At 42.7% G+C, this 21,388-nt stretch overlaps 1 protein-coding gene across 2 annotated transcripts in view; it reads left to right on the top strand.

Annotated features, from left to right (window-relative positions):
* The window catches only part of ENPP3 (ectonucleotide pyrophosphatase/phosphodiesterase 3), a 352,328-nt gene that overhangs the window by 119,751 nt on the left and 211,189 nt on the right, over positions 1-21,388 (top strand). For both annotated transcript variants that reach the window (XM_063917307.1, XM_063917306.1), the window contains exons 6-9: positions 2,254-2,351; positions 8,340-8,419; positions 11,140-11,259; positions 14,798-14,907. In XM_063917307.1, coding sequence (XP_063773377.1) covers positions 2,254-2,351; positions 8,340-8,419; positions 11,140-11,259; positions 14,798-14,907 — 408 coding nt within the window. The remainder of the gene's footprint in view (positions 1-2,253; positions 2,352-8,339; positions 8,420-11,139; positions 11,260-14,797; positions 14,908-21,388) is intronic.

A 21,388-nucleotide genomic window follows, 5' to 3' on the forward strand; every position in this document is an offset into this window, starting at 1 on the left:
TAAAGAGCAATATGGTTAGGTGTAATGTGAATAAGAGGCATTACTGTGAGGAGTAACGTTTATTAGGTAAAGTGGTACTACTGTGTGATGTAATGTGAATTAGGGACACTATCGCATGATAAAATGTGAATAAAGTTGCACTACTGTGTGGCATAATTTGAATTGGGGGTACTTTTGTGTGGCCATGCCTCTTCTAAGCAAGAATATACCCCTTTTTGGGCTGTGCGCCGAATGTGCACACTGTTTGGTAGGAACACCAAAATTAATACTGCTATGGGTGAGGGGTGATGGTGCTGGGAAATGGGTGCAGGGTCAGAGACAGAACTAATGGTGGTGCTAGGGGGCACCAGCCAAAATCTTGCCTAGGGCATCATATTGGTTAGAGCCGGCTCTGAATTCACCCCTGAACTGTAGTATATTTGCTGAAGCGACACAAGTGATAATAAGTTATGCAGATAATGTTTTGCAATTAGTTGCAGTTATCTAGAGTAGTAAACAGGTAATTGAAGTCAGATTATTGCAGGAAACAGGATCTCAAAATAATGAAATGTGAAAAGGGATAAGTTTCCTAGGTGCAAATAACAATTATGCAGCCACTCTTACAAGTCAGAGAACCACATAATTTACAAAAGACAAAATACTGATACTGTATACAGAAGAAAATGTAAAATATCAGCACACAATCTGGCCACTCCTCATACAATTGATATGATCCAGGGTAGGAGGTGTGGGTCTTTCTGGACCTAGGGGCCTGTACCCATTATAGATACATTACACGCATAATATTAACAGAGCCAGGGAAAATAGTTCAGATAGCAGCAATTTGATGAGGTGGTTCAGTGTTTAGTCACAGCTAACACACCTGTTAGCATAGAAACGATTTAATTTTACAACAATTTAGAAGATCATAAACCTAGACCCACTTGGGAGTACTAACTTGCCTCTTGAACCCGATATAAGATGTGAGCACTAAACCACTTAGCACTTTCACTCTGTAGTGGTTCAACACAAACGTAATACAGATTCCTTTGCCTGGATGGTGTTCTGTGTGAAACAACTCATGTACTTTTGGGGGTACAGTCCATACAGTTGAATGAAAATGAGAACAAATGCAAATACTTTTTTTTTTTATCATATTTATTTTATTCTTATTTTCTGCATTTATCAGTCATTTTAGATGACATAATAAATGTATTTATTGTCTATGGTCATGATTTCTGACTATTTATTTGCCTACTTAATATTTTAAAGGTAAATATTAAAAGTTATGTTTACTTTAAACATGTCTCACAAATCTTGACATCAACATATAAATCTGCCCCAAGAAAGAGTTTTTTTCTTTTTTCGTGGCTATGCAATCCTTTCTCAGACACCCAAAGTGTAAGCGGCCTGAATTGACCCATCAAAACAAGCAGGATAAAGAAACACAGCTTGTTAAAGAGAGAGAGAACGGAAAAACACTGAAAAGTAAGGTGGGCTTATGTAGAGTGAGCTGTCCAATATAAACTGAGTAAGGCAATATAGAGTTGAGGGAAAGTGAGAAATGACCACATTTATATATACAGGTTGAGTATGCCATATACAAATATTCCAAAATAATGAATATTCCGAAATACTGATTTTTTTTGAGTGAGACTGAGATAGTGAAACCTTTGTATTCTGATGGCTCAATGTGCACAAACTTTGTTTAATGCACAAAGTTATTAAAAATATTGGCCTTTACCTTCAGGCTGTGTGTTTAAGGTGTATATGCTACATAAATGCCTTCTGTGCTTAGACTTGGGTCCCATCACCATGATATCTCATTATAGTATGCAATTATTCCAAAATACGGAAAACTCCGATATCCAAAATACCTCTGGTCTCAAGCATTTTGGATATGGGATACTCAACCTGTGTGTGTGTGTGTGTGTGTGTGTGTGTGTGTGTGTGTGTGTGTGTGTGTGTGTGTGTGTGTGTATATATATATATATATATATATATATATATATTATTTGTTTGAAGTGTATTTATATTTTTCTTTTTATTCAGCTGCACTACCACCCATGCATTATAGCACCAACCCATCACCAGAGCCCTGGAGGTAACTCTGGGTATCTCTTATTCTCATGCCTCTGTGGTTAATCCCACATCCCCCTCTGCAATTTGAGGCTGTTTGACACTGTGGAGGAGGGTGTGAGAGGGTGGACAAATGAGTAATTTTTATTAAATACAAATATGACAACTGTATGTTTTTGTGATATTTCTACATAGATTTGATCTACCACCAGTCATCCTCTTTTCACTGGATGGATTTCGAGCAGAGTACTTACAGACCTGGGGTGACTTAATGCCAAACATAAAACAATTGCGTGAGTATTTTCTCTGCATATTTTTATTGTCTTTGGAAGGGTAAAATGTAATAAAAATTGCTAATTGTTTGTGCTTCATGTTATTAGACCTTGCATTGGCCCTCATTCCGAGTTGTTCGCTCGCTGCTAATTTTAGCAGAATTGCTAATAGGCTAAAATCCGGCAGTTCTGCGCATGCGTATGCATCTCAGGGTGCACGCGCTAAGCAAATTTACACAAAACTATGCTATTTTACTCACAGGCGAACTAAGCTTTTCAATCGCTCTGCTGATTGACAGAAAGTGGGAGTTTCTGGGCGGAAACTGGCCGTTTTCAGGGAGTGTGCTAAAAAACGCAGGCGTGCCAGGTAAAAACGCAGGAGTGTCTGGAGAAACGGAGGAGTGGCTGTTCGGACGCTGGGCGTGTTTGTGACTTCAAACCAGGAGCTAAACGAACTGAGGTGATTGCAATCTAGGAGTAGGTCTGGAGCTACTCAGAAACTGCAAGGAAATTGCTTTCGTTAGCAATTCTGCTAATATTAGCAGAATTGCTAATCTTTCGTTAGCAATTCTGCTATGCTAAAATACACTCCCAGAGGGCGGTGGCTTTGCGTATGCATTTCTGCTAAAAGTAGCTAGCAAGCGAACAACTCGGAATGAGGGCCATTGTTGGAAGAATCAGGATGACTATAGCAAATTAGCAATGCAGTGATACATGTTTGCCACAATAAACTGATACCAGTTATTTGTAGACAACTCGAGGCATGATACTTTGTTTTCTATGGGGGTATCCAATTACCCGCAACAGCGCTGCTGGCATGAAAAATGGGTGTTTTCACATTTTTTTATTGCCCTATCCAATTAGGTCCCAGAAAAAACACAATTCTTTTACGCAAAAATACATATGTCCCGTGAAAAGCCGCAGACCAATGTACTTTTGTGACACTTATTGCAGGTCTAGGGGGCACTTATTGGGGACTATGCATAATCCTCGATAAATGCTGACATCAGGGGGAGGAGCGTGCCACATCAGGGCTAATTGGATAACCCCTGGCGAACCAATTAGTAATTTACTGTGGCCAATTGGATACCCCCATGTATTTTTTTTTTCTTAGGAGAAAGTTTAGAGGATGTTTTTTTTTTTTTTTATTAATCTCCTGTAGGTCGGTTTATACATTTATGAGACATCTAGACTAGATACACATCTGTAGTCAGGTCACCTGAGTGTTCTTAGCAGTGCAGAGGACTCCAGGAAATGAGTGGGATGATAATGTGGAAGGCAGTGAATGTATCACTTGTGTGTTTCTGTTATTACGGGCATGGTTACATGTGACAGGGGCAATGTGAAGAAGGGTAATGAAATTGCATCAAAATATATTTTAAATGATTCAGTGGAAAAGTCAGTTTGTTTCCTCAAATTTTTAGTCATTAAGTAAATCAAGTCATTTTAGGTGCATTTTTTATTATTTGTCTAAACAATAATGGAGAGACTTGGACACTGGCCACTATCTCAAACAAATGTAGCCATAACAAAAGAAACCAATCTACAATTTGCTGTTCTAGAAATTGTATCAGATGTAGGAGTTTCAAAACAGTAGACTGAAAAATAAATAAATATTACAGTTTATGTGATTTATTGGCCGGGATGTAATGAAGTCCGAGTTCGGCGGCTGTGCTGGATGCCGGTTGAACTTGGACGTTTTTTGTAAAGGGGTAATCATTTACAAGGCTAAACTATGCTTTGTAAGTAATTGCTCCTTAAAAAATCAGTGTTTGACTGTCATCCCGCACGACCGCCGAACTTGGACTTCATTACATCCTGGCCATTGTATTCATCTATATGCCTTGCTTACACATAATTAACTTCAGATAAATATGTTTCTAGGCTCAAAATACTGTAGGTTAAATTTGTGATCTATCTAATGATAAAGTGAAAAGTGGTATGTTGTTAGTGTACATTTTTGCTCACTGTACGTGACGGATTAGTGTACTAATTATTACAATGGATATAAAAGGAAGAATTTGGATCTGGTATACAAAGAACAATCTATATATATATATATATATATATATATATAATATATATTTTTACAGAATAGATCAGGTCAGATCTAGAACTAAAAGAATTCAATCTCAGAGGCCACAGCTATACTACGTTTGCTGTTGGATAGCTCCCACTCCAGTGGTTCCCAAACTTTTTTGAATCACAGCACCCTAGAGCGTCAGAATATTTTTCATGGTGCCCCTATCCCAAAAGTTTCTTATTGAGGAATTTAGAATCAAATATGAAATTAAATTAAAGTAAATTGTATTTATATGTCGTCTTTAGGTTCAGTTGTGTGGTGAGGGACAAAATTTTCTTCTGTTTGTCCACATATTGTATGATTGGCAGCCACCAGCACTGGTTTTGCCTATTACATTGACCATAAATAATTTGAATTGGTCTTGGACCACCAATCTAGGGCACCCCTGCAAGTGTCCTGAGGCACCCCAGGGTGCACACAGTTTGAGGACCACTGTCCTACTCCTGGCTGCATGTCCAGTTCATTATCACTGGTGTACAGCTCTTCTAGTTCTTCAGATCCACTTTCTCACTCCCTATTTAAATCCAGTCTTCTCCACTTCTTTTTTGACAGATTATTGTGCCATTTGGCCATAAATCATAAATATTAGGATTGTATTACTATTTTTTACTTTTTTTTAACTAAATTTTGCAATTTGTATATTTTTATGTATTTAGGGAGACTTTGGCACTGATATTGTAAAGTGTAGATACCACATGGTTCTGGCCACACCCACACAGCACTGATAAAAGCTCCTGCTCTTCTCAGAATAGGCCTTGAGCATTTTTAGCCCCAGGCCCATGTGGCACTTAATCTTGTCATGCTGACCAGTGTTCCAAATCCATTCTGTGCTCCTAGTTTATTTGTGAATCTACCTAAGCATATGATTTGCTCCAGCCTCTGGACTCTGACTCACATCATACTGTATGTTGTAGAATAATCTGTCACCATAATGTTGCCCAAGTGGAGCAAGTGAAACCATACATTGTTGCAAGAGTTTGCCTGCCCTTACAAAGCTGCAGAGCATGTCATAATACAAATAATCAGAATTACAGATTTATGGAAGCATTTATTATTAATTATGAAGTCATGGTTCCTCTGCTATACAAATTTTGCATATACCTAATTCCCTTGTGACTGTCATTAATACCTACAGTTTATTAAACACTGTACATATTTTCCTATCATTTTTTTGACTGAGAAACCCTTGCCAGAGTTTTTCCTTTTGTAGAACAAGACAGTGATATGTGTGGGATGATTCTTAGATTTCTGCCAAAACACCCATTTTGACTAACTTAACCAATGTTCAACTACCAAAGCTAGATGGAGTATGCCAAGACTTGATGAAGTGTGCCAAAGTAGAGTCCATTGAAGAAGAATACTGCTAATTTGTGGTCTCTCTGAGTGAAGGAAAAATAGTCATATTTATCATCCAGTTACAGTCCTTACTTGTCACAGTTACCTGGAATTTGTACACGCAGCTAAATTATTGTCTCTGACAGGCCAGATGTACTTTTCTAACTATAATGCTATAGTCTTCTCTTTTTTTCTAAGATAATGAAACAATACTTTCCTTAAAAGGAGTTTTGACACTCTTTTTAGATTGATGTCTCATATGTTTAGTGTACGGAACATGGAGAGTGCAGACTCATACTAGAGATATGGTGTTAGGGTGGCAGAATGGTAAAGGTGGAGGCCCTGGAAGCCTCTCCTTTCCTTCTCCTTTGTTGGTTTGTAGCTGCCTCCAATGTCTACTCTCAGCTCACTGTCAGACACATTTCGAGCCTAAAGGGTTCCTTATTGAGTCATCCTATAGATGCCTATGTTTTTGGTGTATAACCAGTGTATACAGAAGCTGATAGAATTTTGAAGTACGTATTGTCACTGAGCACATATCTAGGGTTTAAAAATAGCAAAGCTGATATCTTAACAGGTCACTGTACTGACTGCGTTACATCAGCTATTGGACAGCGCCTTCTTCTAGCCCACCACTATATGGCACTTATTCAGCTGCAACAGTTCTCTTGACATCACCCTTTGAATAGCTATGTAACCCAGGACCAAATGTGTTAACCCTTAACAAGAGATAACACATTTATCACACTTTAACTATCTCTTGTTAAAGCTTAATATATTTATAATTTATCACATTTATCACTCTTTATCCATCTCCACTTTATCTCTTGTTAAAGCTTAATATATTGGGGCCCTAGTCTCCTGTAAGCTCCTTTAGGAGTTTGTGCTTCTGGCTGTAATCTTACTATTCAGGAATATATGAAAAGGAGTTGTCACTGCCAATATAGTCACCGTGGTGTGACACCCTTAATATATTCAATAAAAATATTGTAAATAATGAATATAAAAATATATAAATATGAAATTGGGGTAGTCACCCAATAAATGTCTCAAAGACATAAATGTGTAAAAAAAAAAAGGGGGAACTGCGCAAAGTGTTTTAAATAATTATTAATGATGAAATGGTATGAGATCATGTAAAACTGAATGAAACATAATATTCACAAACCAGAAAGAACTGCACACAATTTGCATATAAACTTACTATATCAATCATCACTGTATAACCTGTGCTGGAAGAATATAAAATGTTTAATATATGACCTGTATTGATATGTCACTCAAATGCATTTATAACACCCATGTGGCAGTAAGATGATGAATGAGGGTCCTGATTTGTAAAAGATGGTTTAGTTACCATGTTAGTGACCTGTATTATAATTCAAGAGGTGAAGTAGTGGAGTACCAGGGGATTGAGGTTCTCTGCAGCTGCGTGCAGTCCCTTGGTGGTCTCTCCATATATCAACGTATCCTCATGTACAGTCCAAGAGTTGAAGTGGTGAGGTGCCAAGGGGGCACAGTAATTTCTGTGTGCAATTGTGGGCAGTGTTTTATGTTTTGTGAATATTGTTTCATAAAATTTTATGCGATACCGTTTTATCCTTATTAATTATTTTTACACACAGTGCGCTGTTCGCCTTTTTTTTACCCATGTTCTCTACCCTTTGCTACTCATTTTGCAGTCATGGCTGTTTACCGGTGTACTGATTAATCCTGTACTTACCATCCCTTTGTACCTGTTTATTGACCAGTTTACTGTATCCAGCTTATTTCTAAAGGGGGGTACTCACGGAGAGATCCATGCTTAAAATCTAAGCAATCTGACTCGTGTGTAGCCCCCTCAGCGATAGCGATGCGCGGCCCCGCACATCGCTATCGCTGCTGCTAGATTGAGCCTGCATGCAGGCCAATCTAGCGGGTCGCTCACTTCACCCGCTGGGTGAAGTGAGCGGCCCACGTCCTCCCCCACATCGCTTAGAACACATTGCGCTGTGCTGAGCGGCGGGAGAGATGTGTGCTGAGCGGTTCGCTCCGCACACATCTCTCCCGTGTATACCCCCCTTAACTACCGCTCACCATTCGGAGCCCTTGGGCTGCTTGTGACTTTACATTGGCTTGTATTCTGCTTCAGCCTCTGGGCTTTACCTTATTAGTCACTAATCTCACATTCACATGAGAGAAAGGGAAAGGACATCAAGTTCAACTGAGGAAGTCTGCTAGTTGCAGTGAGACAACAAGGTTTAGTCTGCAATTGTTCACACACAGCATGGGAAAATCCAGGTGATTTATGGTTTGTTACAGCTGCAGGCATTTCCAAAATGACAAACATACTGTACTTTCCAGAGTCAAAACTCTTTACAAAGTTATTGATGCTTTTTATGCTTTTCAATACAATAGCTGACAAATACTGTATGAGCCTGAATGAAGTAATATATGGTGCCCTACTTTACAGAATATGTAGAATAACTTTTAAAGTAGCTCTGAATGTTTTATACATGTAACACTGTATTTAATTTATTTTTTAAGAATATATCAAATATTTTAATGCAAAGTAAATATGTATATAGTAAATGTATGCTTAATCACTGTAGAAACATGTGGAACACATTCAAAGTATATGAGATCAGTGTACCCCACGAAGACCTTTCCCAACCACTACACAATAGTCACAGTAAGTAACTAAAATGTAATGATTTTTGTTGTATTGAGAACGCATTAACATTATAAATCCATAAATATAAAAAGATAACTAAGCACAAATGTTGTTTCCAGTCGTGGGTGGCTGGTGTCTAGAAATAATCTCTCCACAATTCCACGAGCCACGTGGGATATATTGTATGTACTTAGTTCACCAACTTTCTATTATGGATATTTCATTAAAACTGATGCACAGAAATAGTGAACAGTTAATCATCTATTTGTAGACAAATAGATTAAATGAGGAATGCGTGCCACATTGCCAGTTGCATGATTACTGCCTTTGAAGCATTACTCTGCTCCATTTCCCCTCTCCTCTTCCCTCCAATCTCCCATTATTTCTCATGCTCACCAGTGGCATGTGATACTTCTAAATCCCACTTTAATCTCCGGAGGAACAAAGATGACCCATCCAAATTGGGACATTTGGCAGGTTTGAACTACTATTGAGCATTGACTTGGTATATGAGATGGACAACAAAATATAATAGTGTTCAGCGTTCTCATTCAACATAAAGATTGTTTAATTGCATCCTACAATGGAGCAGTTGTATTAACCTGGAGACAGCATAAGGAAATGATAAACCAGTGAAAAGTTCAATGTGATAAACACACCAGCCAATCAGCTCCAATATGTAAATTAACAGTTAGGTGCCGATTGGCTGGTGCGTTTATCACCTTGCACTTAACACTAGTTTTTCACTTCCCTATGCCGTCTCCAGGCTTAATACATCTGCCCCTGTTGTGTTCCTTATAGGTTTTACTTTTTTAATTGTACCTAATAATCTTTTTGCAATTGCAGCCCTGAGATCCTGGGTCCTCATTCCGAGTTGTTCGCTCGCAAGGCGATTTTAGCAGAGTTACACACGCTAAGCCGCCGCCTACTGGGAGTGAATCTTAGCTTCTTAAAATTGCGAACGATGTATTCGCAATATTGCGATTACAAACTTCTTAGCAGTTTCAGAGTAGCTTCACACTTACTCGGCATCTGCGATCAGTTCAGTGCTTGTCGTTCCTGGTTTGACGTCACAAACACTCCCAGCGTTCGCCCAGACACTCCCCCGTTTCTCCAGCCACTCCCGCGTTTTTCCCAGAAACGGTAGCGTTTTTTCCCACACGCCCATAAAACGCCGTGTTTCCGCCCAGTAACACCCATTTCCTGTCAATCACATTACGTTCGCCGGAGCGAAGAAAAAGCCGTGAGTAAAAAAACTATCTTCATAGCAAAATTACTTGGCACAGTCGCAGTGCGAACATTGCGCATGCGTACTAAGCAGAAAAACGCTGCGATGCGAAGAAAATTACCGAGCGAACGACTCGGAATGAGGGCCCTGATTTCAATTTCCTAGATGCAGTAAAAACTTTTCTACTTAAATATAGCTTTGCTGACATCTGAGGAAATTATCCTTTTATGTCAAAATTATATATTTTAACTTTACTTCCTTTTTAAAGATATACGTTATGTTGAGCTCCATATGGATTAGTCACATGTGGCAGACCAGGTGCAAAATTGCAAGTGATGTCATACTTCCTGGTTTACTGAAATATCACAGTACAAACAGTGGTAGCGTTTTGTATCCTATCAGGGTTGGACTGGCCCATAGGTTTACAGGGTAAACTCCCAGTGGGCCCCACTGCCGAAGGGGACCAACTCCTCCTTTAGGAATTAGGGGGCAGATTTATTAAGCCTGGTGAAGTAATAAAGTGGAAGGTGATAAAGCACCAGCCAGTCAACTTCTAACTTCCATGTCACAGGCTGGGTTTGGAAAATGACAGTTAGGAGGTGACTTTATCACTTCACCAGGCTTAATAAATTTGCCCCTAGGTTCCAGACTGTGCACTTGAATTATACATTATACATATGTTAAAATACTACACAAGTCTATGGTGTATTTTCTACAGTGCATTCCTGTTATTAATCTGGTACTTTATCATGCATGCACTAGCAGTGTTTACTAAGTATATTTATGAAGGGGCCCAGACCATGAACTCTCTAATGGTTAGCCAAGCCTATGTAGTGGCTGGCCACACCCCTACACATGGCCCCCCAACCATTTCCCCAGTGGGCCCTTCATGCCTCAGTCCGACACTGTATCCTACCATATCAAACCTAAAAACTTGAAAACCAGAAGGATTAAATAAAAACAACTTGGAAGTGTGGTTTTATTTCCTATGGGGCATTAAAAGGGCCCATAGGAAAGCTTTGGTAGAGTGGGGCCCAGTGAGGTCACTGTAGTCAGCCTGGTTCCTACTCTACTCTTGAGAAAGCAAAGAGGGGGCCTCTTCCAAGCATGTGTACCTGGCTTGTGTGCCCACTGCACATGCACAGCTCAGAAGGGGACTCTGCTGTGCACTTCTCAGAGTCCTGGGAGTGCCTCAGAGAGTGCAGAAGCTGCTTGCACCCACAGTAATTCTACCACAGTATGACCCAATATATTACTCAATTTAGGTCTAATAATATATAACTTACTAAGTTTTATATAAAATAACTATAAATGCATAGTCCAATTATAACTCACCAATTAGTATTTATTTCTTGATATTTATTTCTAAGATGAGAAAATATAGTCACGTGATTAGTATTTTCAAGCTTATAGTCTCGTGATGTAACTAATTTATATTGTATTCATATATGTTATATTAAAATACTATTTTTCACAGATTTTTAATGCAACATTTTCCTTCTGATTAAAGGGATTGTTTCCAGAATCAAATGGCATCATAGATAACAATATGTATGATTACAATACAAACAAGATGTTCTCTCTTTCTGGGAATGAGAAATTTAATGAGACCTGGTGGCATGGACAGCCGGTATGTTGTGGATATTTTTTACAATTGCAGTGAATTAGCAGTATACAATATTGGGCCTTATTCAATGTGGTTATACATGCACCCTGAAGCGCAAAGTATCGATGATCATACTTTGTGCATGCGCAGAACCCACTCTCTGAGTGCGCGGACAGGTGCTGTGACACAGGGGCAACATTGGTCCGTCAGTGATTGACAGTCTGATGACGTTCGGGGGCAGGGAGGGTGTGGCGATGGCCTCCGTTTGTGAAAACAGATGCATGTCGCCACCATTTAGGGGGAGGGAAGAAGACTGGGAGTTTTCTTTGCCTATGTGATGGACAGTTTGCACTTCTCCATGGGTACCGCAAGACACCCGATGGTGAGTGAGTGATCCGATGCTGTGTGCTAGGACACAGCTCGGATAACTACTGCAGCAGTGATAGCAACTCCAACCACCAACTCCAACCTCCATCTGAATTAGCCCCATTGTACTAATAACTATCACTGCCTATTCCATTTACAAAGGTATTATGGCAAAATTGTAAGTAATTGTAACAGTCAGACAGCAGCATACTGTATTAGATATTTATGGAATACAATTACAAATGAGTATTACTAGTATTGGAATAATGATTTAATAGTGTATGGCTGAAGATAGTATTTTGTTGCAAATTTACATTCCATTGCAGCGACTCCTATAAAAATTTGGGTTAGGGCTTCTTACCAGTGCCGATGATGTGCTGCTGTCAGTGAGGGGTGATGTGCTGCTGTCAGTGAGGGGGTAATGTGCTGCTGTCAGTGAAACGGGGAATGTGCTGCTGTCAATGAGGGGTGATGTGCTGCTGTCAGTGAGGGGGTGATGCGCTGCTGTTAGTGAGGTGGTGACGCACTGCTGTCAGTGAGGGGGTTATGTGCGACTGTCAGTAGTGCAGTGATGCTGTCAGTGAGGGGGTGATGCGCTGCTGTCAGTGAGGGGTGATGCGCTGCTGTCAGTAGGGGTGATGTGCTGCTGTCAGTGAGGGGGTGATGCGCTGCTGTCAGTGAGGGGTGATGTGCTGCTGTCAGTGAGGTGGTGACGCACTGCTGTCAGTGAGGGGGTTATGTGCTGCTGTCAGTAGTGCAGTGATGCTGTCAGTGAGGGGGTGATGCGCTGCTGTCAGTGAGGGGTGATGTGCTGCTGTCAGTAGGGGTGATGTGCTGCTGTCAGTGAGGGGGTGATGCGCTGCTGTCAGTGAGGGGTGATGTGCTGCTGTCAGTGAGGTGGTGACGCACTGCTGTCAGTGAGGGGGTTATGTGCTGCTGTCAGTAGTGCAGTGATGCTGTCAGTGAGGGGGTGACACGCTGCTGTCTGTGAGGGGGTAACATGCTGCTGCCAGTGAGGGACTTATGTGCTGCTGTCAGTAGTGCAGTGATGCTGTCAGTGAGGGGTGATGCGCTGCTGTCAGTAGGGGTGATGTGCTGCTGTCAGTGAGGGGGTGATGCGCTGCTGTCAGTGAGGGGTGATGTGCTGCTGTCAGTGAGGTGGTGACGCACTGCTGTCAGTGAGGGGGTTATGTGCTGCTGTCAGTAGTGCAGTGATGCTGTCAGTGAGGGGGTGACGCGCTGCTGTCTGTGAGGGGGTAACATGCTGCTGTCAGTGAGGGGGTTATGTGCTGCTGTCAGTAGTGCAGTGATGCTGTCAGTGAGGGGGTGATGCGCTGCTGTCTGTGTGGGGGTAACATGCTGCTGTCAGTGAGGGGGTTATGTGCTGCTGTCAGTAGTGCAGTGATGCTGTCAGTGAGGGGGTGACGCGCTGCTGTCTGTGAGGGGGTACCATGCTGCTGTCAGTGAGGGGGTTATGTGCTGCTGTCAGTAGTGCAGTGATGCTGTCAGTGAGGGGGTGATGCGCTGCTGTCAGTGAGGGGTGATGCGCTGCTGTCAGTAGGGGTGATGTGCTGCTGTCAGTGAGGGGGTGATGCGCTGCTGTCAGTGAGGGGTGATGTGCTGCTGTCAGTGAGGTGGTGACGCACTGCTGTCAGTGAGGGGGTTATGTGCTGCTGTCAGTAGTGCAGTGATGCTGTCAGTGAGGGGGTGACGCGCTGCTGTCTGTGAGGGGGTAACATGCTGCTGCCAGTGAGGGAGTTATGTGCTGCTGTCAGTAGTGCAGTGATGCTGTCAGTGAGGGGGTGATGCGCTGCTGTCAGTGAGCAGGTTATGTGCTGCTGTCAGTAGGGCAGTGATGCTGTCAGTGAGGTGGTGATGGGATGCTGTCAGGCAGGCATGGTCTGCTGTGAGTAGGGCAGGGATGTGCTGCTGTCAGTGAGGCAGCGATGGGCTTCATTTCTGTGAGTAGTATCTCTGTGAATGATGCTAGTGTTTACAGTTGTGGAGTGATACAGCTGTGGCTCTGTGATGAGGTTTTTGGATTCTGTTGGAAGTAGTTCAGGCATGCGGTTACACTGGAAGGTGTGCGTTCGTTGGGAAAGAATGCACAGTCATGTGATCAAATCATGTTAGTGGGCTTTCTGTCATAACACTCCTTATGCTTCAGCAAAACATTCATTTTGTGTATTTTTCTCTTCTAGAGAAAAGCATTGAATTGAGGATCTACAGTAATCTGGCTTTAAACTGACTTACACAATGATGATAGTTTTCCTTCTGTGGCTTAAATTGAAGGCTTATTGGTGTTGCAGCATAAATCTTTGTTTTTCTATAGTATTTCATTTATAGGGTCTGATTTTGAGACCGATGCACCTCCAGTTGCTTTTGCATATGGTCATGGCAAACTACTTATTAATGTATGCTAATGTAAGTACAGTATTCATCCATGCAATGGAGTCACCGGGTTTGGTGATACCCAGTGTGCACTCTATATTACCCATCTGAAAAGGGGCATGGCTTAACACAAAGGGGTGTGTCCTCATGGGCAATCCTGCTTACTTCACTCTGGGGGCGTGCCCAGCATCCTCGGAGATACTGGACTGCCCCCGAAGGCTAGTGATTGCACTGCCAGTTCCTCCTCTGTGACAGAAGCTGAGTTCTGCAGGATAATGTGGCACTGCTGCACCCGACTCCTGTCACTGTGGAGGAGCTGACATTTTGGTGTCACTCCCTCCGAGCGTGACACCCAGATGCAGTCCGCACCCCCATAGTAATACCACTGTGTCTATGTATGCCAAGTATCCATGCATCAGATTGCAGAAGACTGCGGCCATCATCATTAGTATGGAGACTTGCACCTACAGTACTTCTGTATAGAACAGGAATCCCATCTCTGTCCACATGCAATGAATGAGCACAGAAGCTGACTGCATGACACTCCCATAAGATGGGTAATAATGTGATCGCATGGTCGACGCACAGTTACTACCCAGAAATGCCTCATCAGATGGATCAATCTGTCGGCACTTACAATCACCATATGTGTTTGTATGAATGGTGTGGCACATGCGATGTTGGTGGCAGCTTTCTATAGCACATGCGCAGTTTGCAGATATCTGTCCACAATGCTACATGCGTCCAAGCCCATAGACAATAATTTAGTCACATTTTTTTATTTGTGTTTTTCCATGTTAAACAGCTCTGGCTGACTGCTATGTACCAAGGATTGAAAGCTGGCACATTCTTCTGGCCTGGGTCTGATGTTCCTATAAATGGTTCTTACCCTACCTACTACAAACTTTATGATGGGTAAGTATTGTTGAAAAAAAAAAAAAAGAGGATATATGAAAATGTTTAACCAAGCAATGTCATAGTAATGAAATGCAAAAATATTTATTTACTGTTTCCATAACCTGGAAAACTTCCTAGAAGTAGGCACATAGATGGCAGGCGTATGCCATTTCAGCGCTAGATGGTAATGTGTGTGTGGTTATAGGGGATGTAGTCAAAAGGTTGAAAATAACTATGTTGACATGCATGGGCTTATTTGCATCAAGGTATAACAAAGTAAACATCATTATAACACTATGGGAGAATTCGATTGTGTCTGATAAAGTTTTACGTGAAAATAGCAGACTTTGCTGTGTTTAAAAACTCACAGGATCCCAGGTCAATGTGTTTTGGGTCAGTTTTCATGGATATTTTTTTCTCCTGCCTCTAGACAGGTGAAAAAAATCCCTGATAGTGCCAGCTATCGATGACAATTGTTTAACCCCTGCAGAATCAAATAACCGCGATCATTTACAGTGGCTAACTGAATTCCCCCTATGACGTTTGCAGTAGATAGGTTTCTTTGAATGCTAATGCCGGAACCAAAACATAAAGAATTACTTAGGGGTTCAGTATGCTGGCAGTGTGGTGAGCGCAAAGAGTCCCCTTGCTGGCTTGCTGCACTCACCACGCTGTGGGCTCAGTTGCTCGCTGTGCTCGCTACGGGTTCTATTCCCACACTATGGGTGTCGTGGACACTTACGAGTGGGAATAGCGGTTGGGATTCTGGCGTCAGTATCCTAACCTCCGGGATCCCGACTGCCGGCAACCTAACTGCATCCTCTACTTATACCTGCAAACATGAGACAAAAATACAACCATAGTCTAACACACAAAAAAGACTAACAAAAAACAAAAATAATTATTATTCTCAATTTAACTTTAAGTTAGGATGAGTATCCAGAAACCCCCGCTCGGATGGAGTGATATTTCTTTTGGAGACATTGGGGGCAAATCAGTGTTGATTGTAGATGTGCTAAATTTAGTACATCTACGATCAGTTTATCAGACATGCGGGAGGGGATGCCCAGCGCGTGGCTAGTCCGCCACGCATATCAGGCCCTGCCCCCTCCATCCTGCACAGGTACAAAAGCATCACATGGTGGCGATGCTTTGGTACCTGACAAGAAGCTCACTACCAGTGCAGCTCCTCCTATATTTTTTAGATAGAGAGAGAGCTAGCTAAATAGATAGATAGATAATCCCATCATGTGTGACAACGTTTCAATGCCTGTTTTAATCTAGCATGAAAATGCCAGATTAAAACAGGCATTGAAACATTGTCACACATGATGCTGTTGTGAAGTGTACTTTTTCCAAGTTGCCACAAGTGCCGCACCTTTGGGATTATCTAGTTCATTATATGTGGAGGCACGCGGGGTGTATGTTTCTTGTAATATGAGAGCCAGGCGCTATGGACTATATATATATATATATATATATATATATAAAATTTATTATCCTTTATTTATATAGCGCCACAAGGGTTCCGCAGCGCCCAATTACTGAATACATAAACAAATAATCAAAACAGGAAAAGAGCAATTTACAGTTGACGACAATATAGGACAAGTACAGGGTAAATAAACATAGTTACATCAGCAGATGACACTGGAATAAGTATCAGGTGGCAGAAGACTGCTGGATGTGGATGTAAAAAAAAGGATAAGCTCTGTATATATATATATATATATATATATATATATATTGTGACAAGAACACTGGGATAGTGTTTGAGGGCAGGTATATTTGTCCCAGGTTCTTGTCTTACATGTTTTAGAAAATGTTAACTTCTAGGAAAAATGCTTTTTGTTTTGTCTGAACCTTTTCAGTTTGCTGTAAAAGCTGGGTAAAGGCTCTGAGAGAGAGATAAGGCGAGTTCTAGACATTGGGCCCAGTTCGGGTCTTTGGCCTCACAGAGGGCTAATCAGGGTTTCAGCTGTGTAAGAGTGATATAGTGCTTCTAACCTGATTAGTATGGGCAGACTGCCTGGGAAGGCTGCAGGATCTGTGTGTGAGAGACACGCTTTCTGATGCAAGTAAGCTATACAGTATGTACTGAAGAACTCTGTGTTTTGTTTAGTGACAGTTAGGAACATCTTATGTTTAGTTAGTGCCGGACAGGCAAGGTATTTTTATTTTGGGGTTTGTTTTATTTTCTGTTTCAATAAAACTGTCCGGGGTCAGTTGTACCAGAAACTGGACTTGTGTTGTTCCTCAGCTGCTGCGTGCTGCCATATTCCCCAGGAAAAGGCACCTTGCACCCCTACAGTGTTACAACTTGGTGGAGAATGCGAGCATGCTGTTCTGCGCATAAGTGAAAGCAGCAGCTTTGTGAGGCCTGCAGAAAACGGTGGTTTATGCAGATACAGCCCAGTGTGAAGTTACTGAGACTCACCCCTGAGGGTTTGATATATGTCCTGGGTGAAAGCAGCTGCAAAGCCACCTGAAAAATCTGTTGACATGGAGGATCTGCTTAAAGCCTTGCTGCAAGCTACAGCGGCTCAGCAGGAGGCCAACCGACAGCAGCAGGTGGCAATGGAGGAAAATTGGAGACTACAGCGTCAGGATAGAGAGGCCTTAGCAGAAGTGGTGCAGAGACTTGCAGCTCGGGTTGGAGATGTGGCCGTCAGTGCTCCAACCAGCTCTAGTTCTATACGAGCCAGTCACTTCCTGCAGAAAATGACAGAGGCTGATGATGTGGAGGCCTATCTGACCACGTTTGAAAGGACTGCCGAGCGTGAGAACTGGCCGAAAGCACAGTGGGCCAGTCTGCTGGCACCTTTCCTGTCAGGTGAGCCCCAAAAAGCTTACTTTGATTTAAGCCCTGCTGAGGCTCGGGACTATGATAAACTAAAGACTGAGATCCTGACCCGCCTGGGAGTCACGCTGTCAGTACGAGCGCAACGGGTGCACCGTTGGCTGTACGCCATGGAGAAGCCTCCGCGCTCCCAGATGCACGACCTTATTCAGCTAACAAAAAAATGGCTGCAGCCAGAGACATTAACTGGTCCCCAGATGGTGGAAAGAGTCGTCATGGACCGCTACTTGAGATCTTTGCCCATGGTCCTGCGCAAGTGGGTGAGCCATGGAAACCCGGGTACTGCTGACCAATTAGTGGACATGGTAGAGAGGTATTTGGCAGCAGAGGAACTACTGATGACCACCCAGCAACCCATAGATCCTCGACAGCGCCCTTCAGTAAAGACTGGTAAGACTGTTCCGTGGGAAAACGTTGCTGGGCGGGGATAAGAGAACGCAAGGCTGGAGAGACTGTAAACACTGGCCCTGGAAACAGGCCAATGGGGCTAGAACGGTCTATGCTGCCCAAATGGGTTGATAATCGTGTGGTTAAATGTTTTAGGTGTGGTATGCCAGGTCATGTTATTGCCAATTGCCCAGTCACGCAAGAACCCATGCAATGTGATGCTGCCTTTGAATGTCGCAGAATGTCTTTCTTTGCTAGGTTAGCCTGTACTGTGGTACCTTCACCTGAGCTGGAAAAACAAATGTGTGATGTGTTCTTAGAAGGTAACCGGGTAGAGGCCTTGCTAGATTCAGGAAGTTTAGTTACCCTCGTGAAAGCTGGGTTAGTGAACCCCTTAAAGGTCCAGCAAATACCTATTGGGGTAACTTGCATACATGGGGATACCCAATATTATGCCACTGCTGAGGTGAATATAGAAACTTGTTGTGGGTCAGCAATGGTTAAAGTGGGACTGGTCCCTACCTTGGTGCATGAGGCCATAATAGGGAGGGATTTTCCTCATTTTTGGAAACTGTGGGAATCACGGTTATCAACAGATGTGAGAAGTAAAAAGCCAGTTGATAATACCGGTGATTTTTTGGATGTACGTGGGTCTTCGGAACTTTCTGGCCCTTTGCCTTTTGCTAGTTTGGCTGGGGAAGTGACAGATGGGGAGTCCAGTGAGGACCCTCTTGCCGGGAACAGAGACATAGTAGTTAGAACTGAAAGCGTGCCTGACCTGGAGGTAAAGAAGGATCTGTTTGCGTCTGAACAGTTAAAGGATCCTACCTTAATAAAGGCTAGAGAGAATGTTAAGATTGTTAATGGGGAACCTGTGGTACCAGGTGACAGGGTTACGTATCCCCACATGGCCATCTGTAATGAGCTCTTGTACCACATTGTCAAAAGGGGTGAGGATGTGGTGGAACAGCTGGTAGTTCCCCAGCCTTATCGGAGAACGGTACTAGATTTAGCTCATAGTCACGTTACCGCAGGACATTTAGGGGCAGAAAAAACCACTGAAAGAGTTTTACAAAGGTTCTTTTGGCCAGGGGTTTATAAAGAAGTGTCTGAATATTGTTCTTCCTGTCCTGAATGCCAGTATCATGCCCCTAGACCCCATTTCAGGAGCCCACTAGTTCCCATGCCTATTATAGAGGTCCCGTTTGACAGAATAGCCATGGATCTCGTGGGGCCCTTGTTAAAGTCTGCTCGGGGCCATCAGTATATCCTGGTAATTATGGACTATGCCACTCGATATCCTGAGGCTGTCCCTTTACGCACTATCACAACCAAGGCGATAGCTAGGGAGCTGGTGCAGGTATTTAGTAGAGTGGGAATACCAAAAGAAATTTTGACTGACCAAGGTACTCCATTTATGTCAAGGATCATGAAAGAATTGTGCAAGTTATTTAAGGTCACTCACCTCAGGACGTCCATCTACCATCCCCAAACTGACGGGTTGGTGGAAAGGTTTAATAAAACATTAAAAAGTATGTTAAAAAAGGTTGTTGAGAGAGATGGGAAAAACTGGGATTGTTTGTTGCCCTACTTGTTAATGGCCATCAGAGAAGTTCCTCAGTCCTCTACGGGGTTTTCTCCATTTGATTTGTTGTATGGTAGACACCCCAGAGGGCTGTTGGATGTTGCCAAAGAGACATGGGAAGGACAGCCCACTCCTTATAGAAGCGTTATTGAGCATGTAACACAAATGCAGGATAGGATTGCAGCCGTGGTACCTGTTGTCAGAGAGCACATGGAACAGGCCCAAAGTGCTCAACAGAGGGTCTATAACCGGAGTGCCAAGATACGGGAATTTGCTCCTGGAGATAGAGTTCTTGTTTTGGTACCCACTGTGGAAAGCAAATTCCTAGCTAAATGGCAGGGTCCATTTGAGATTAGGGAAAAAGTGAATGAGGTTAATTACAAAGTATACCAGCCGGGAAAGAGAAAACCCGAACAGATCTACCATGTTAACTTAATCGAACCCTGGAAAGATAGGTTGTCTCTGTCAGCGGAGCCTTGCCCTTCGGTGTCTTCACCCCGGTTGCTTCCCGCAGTGAAGGTGTCAGAGACATTATCAGCTGATCAGAACAATCAGGTTAAAGAATTTCTCATCCAAAATAGGGAGGTATTTTCAGAGCTGCCTGGCCGAACGACCATAATAAAACATGACATTGTCACAGAACCAGGGGTCAGGGTTCATTTAAAGCCATATAGGATTCCTGAAGCTCAGCGAGAAGCTATTTCTAAGGAAGTTAAAACCATGTTAGAACTTGGAGTCATAGAGGAGTCTAACAGTGAGTGGTCCAGTCCCAAAGTGCTCATCCCGAAGCCCGACGGTAGCATACGCTTCTGTAATGACTTTCGTAAGTTAAATGAGGTGTCCAAGTTTGACGCATACCCCATGCCCCGTGTGGATGAGCTTGTAGAAAGGCTGGGAACAGCCAGGTTTCTCACCACATTGGACCTGACCAAAGGTTACTGGCAAATACCTTTATCTGATAGCGCCAAAGAAAAAACAGCCTTTTCGGTTCCGGAGGGGCTGTACCAGTATAAGATGTTACCCTTTGGGTTGCATGGGGCTCCAGCAACCTTTCAACGGGCGATGGATAAAATTTTGAGGCCCCATAGAAAATATGCAGCTGCCTATTTGGATGATGTGGTAATTCACAGTACAGACTGGGGGTCACATTTGGTTAAAGTACAAGCAGTACTGGACTCAATCAGAGAGGCAGGGTTAACTGCTAACCCAAAGAAGTGCTGCCTCGCAATGGAGGAGGTCAAATACTTGGGCTTCACCATAGGCAGAGGTCTGATTAGGCCCCAATTGAATAAAGTTGATGCTATTCAAAACTGGCCTCGTCCAGTGAATAAAAAACAGGTAAGGGCTTTTTTGGGAATTACTGGGTACTATAGACGGTTTATTCCTAATTTTGCGACCACAGCGGTGCCGTTGTCAGACCTTACCAAAGGGAAGCAGTCAAATGTGGTGAAATGGAACCCTGATGCAGAAAAGGCGTTCCAAGCGTTAAAAGTGGCTTTGTGTTCACAACCGGTGTTGATAACACCAGATTTTTCAAAAGAATTTGTGGTACAGACAGATGCCTCAGAGGTAGGGATAGGTGCTGTGCTGTCCCAAACCAGAGATGGGGACGAACACCCTATCATTTATTTGAGTAGGAAACTCAATGAGCATGAAAAAAGGTATGC

This window comes from Pseudophryne corroboree, chromosome 4, assembly GCF_028390025.1.
Source record: "Pseudophryne corroboree isolate aPseCor3 chromosome 4, aPseCor3.hap2, whole genome shotgun sequence".
In the NCBI taxonomy this organism is placed as follows: Eukaryota; Metazoa; Chordata; class Amphibia; order Anura; family Myobatrachidae; genus Pseudophryne; species Pseudophryne corroboree.